The 2,357-nt window shown below is 35.7% G+C and overlaps 1 protein-coding gene across 1 annotated transcript in view; it reads right to left on the reverse strand.

The window, feature by feature from the left end:
* Positions 1-387: 387 nt before the first annotated feature.
* LOC100183557 (peroxisomal sarcosine oxidase-like) overlaps positions 388-2,357 on the reverse strand; it is a gene marked incomplete at both ends in the record, with an annotated part of 3,654 nt that continues 1,684 nt past the window's right edge. The window contains 3 exons of the mRNA XM_002125251.1: positions 388-558; positions 1,009-1,146; positions 1,474-1,662. Of these exons, the coding sequence (XP_002125287.1) occupies positions 388-558; positions 1,009-1,146; positions 1,474-1,662 (498 nt within the window). The remainder of the gene's footprint in view (positions 559-1,008; positions 1,147-1,473; positions 1,663-2,357) is intronic.

Below are 2,357 nucleotides of genomic sequence, written 5' to 3' on the forward strand. Positions count from 1 at the left end.
TGATATTCTTATGTCTTGGATGGCGGTCCAAAATATAATCCGTGTCAGGAGTTGTCTGCATAGATACAGATAAAGTATAAATGTGAACATAAACTATTTACCTCCAATTGGCAAGACAACTTAGAGTTATAACATGGGTGATCTATTACACACCGAGCGGCCAAATGGCAGCTTTATACGCCTGGAGCCCTGTAATAAGTTATCGGTTCTATAAAACACACCATCTGTGTTGTGAATGATGATCAATTTTGGCAAAAGATTTGAGCTACTGCAATATACATTTATCCCTCAAGAACACGCATCAGTTTTAAACCAGGTATCCTATGGTTAAGATGTGATCTCTCCAACAACTAAGTCAATAACATCAATATACCAAACAATACTCACAGTTAACATACAAGGCTCCTTTACTTTGGGCTCTGGGACCAAATATGGAAGATGATTTTTCACAACTTCTTTGATCTCTTCCATTCTCATCTTTGCCTCTTCACTTGATGGATGTTTTTCCAAGTCTTCTTCATCATCAGGATCAACAACAAAGTGATAATGAAAACAAAACTAAAAAAAAATTAATTTTACTCTGAAATGAATTTACAAAACAATCAGAAATATAGAACAGAAGCAAACAAATAGTTATGTTAAACTAAATGAACAACATCAGTTCTGAATATATGATTTTACACTAAATTAAATGCTTCTTAATGTTTTAAAACGGTTCATTTCTTCTGATTACGAACAGAGTATGGTAACCCCAGTACTAGGGCATGACAATCGTTTTAATTTTTAGCACTTGACATTTATATTTAACCAGGCATTTGTTGTAAAACAATATAAACTTAACTACCTGTTAGCTACAAAATATATAGGGCTGTGTGAACATCATGCTCTTACTTACTATAGTTTAACTTAATAGTTTGCAATTTTTTACCGTGAATTGTATATGAATACACTAGCTTAGAATTGAAACACTTTAAAACAATGATTTACACTTCCAGATTTATTACCCACCTTAAAATACCCAGGGTAAGCTTCACAGGGGAGTCCATACATAGATACAGCATCAACCTTGTAGTAAATTAAGCTTGGGAACTTTGAATAAATATTTGGAACTTTTTCTTTCCAGTATGTCACTTGTACCTTGCATGCCTGGGGGGGAAATGAGTGGAAACAATGGGTAAAATCATAGAAGACCACATCCGTGGAACAGCCAAAGGGTTGCCAAAATGAATGCAGTCCCCTGCCCTGCCGTGTCTGTCACTAATGTAACATAAAACAGGCTGAATAGGAAAAACAGGAAAATGGTTAAGTATGTGTTTTATATAATTGCCTCAAACAGATCTAGAAGTGTTTAGGGGGAATGAAAAGTTTCAAACCGTATTTAGGAACACAAGTGCGTTTAATACTTATAAGTTATAACGAATGCAAATACTTGTAACAAAGGCTAGCTCAATATTAAAACATACATTCCATTACCTTTAATGGCAGTTGAAGATCCAATGGCTTTAAAAGTTTGTTGGTCCAAGAACCACAGCATAAAACAACGGATGCTGAATCATATTCAGCTGTAGATGTTTGAACATTAACTCTCGAGGCATTAATTGGTTCAATGTTTAGAACTTTTTCATTTTCGTGCAGTTCTCCACCAAACTTTATCAATTCTTCCTGCGATAATTACAGTATCGAAGTTAATTATACACCTCGTGCTCACTGTCGAGGTATAACATGGGTGTCTTCTTATACAACAGACACACATGGTGTATTCATACACCTTATGCTCACTGTCAAGTTATACATGGGTGTCTTCTTATACACCGGACACACATGGTGTATTCATACACCTCATGCCCACTGTCAAGTTGTAACATGGGTGTCTTCTTATACACCAAACACACATGGTGTATTCATACACCTCATGTTCACTGTCGAGTTATAACATGGGTGTCTTCTTATACACCAGACATACATGGTGTATTCATACACCTCATGCTCACTGTCGAGTTATAACATGGCTGTCTTCTTATACACCAGACATACATGGTGTATTCATACACCTCATGCTCACTGTCGAGTTATAACATTGGTGTCTTCTTATACACCATACACACATGGTGTACCAGACACACATGGTGTATTCATACACCTCATTCATACCTGCTGTTGTTTAAAAACCATGGCGTTCAAACCAAAAGTTTGTTTATAAATAACGTTTCTTGCAAATGTGAATTAATTGTAATGTGACATGGCATCTTAATATTTAGTCCAAAGTTAGCCCATTACCCTAAACACCCATGGATATTGCAGTATAATACAACATCTAGTTCTATTACAGTTCCACCCAATATAATACTTGATAACCA

Source organism: Ciona intestinalis, unplaced genomic scaffold (genome assembly GCF_000224145.3).
Source record: "Ciona intestinalis unplaced genomic scaffold, KH HT000993.1, whole genome shotgun sequence".
Lineage (NCBI taxonomy): Eukaryota > Metazoa > Chordata > Ascidiacea > Phlebobranchia > Cionidae > Ciona > Ciona intestinalis.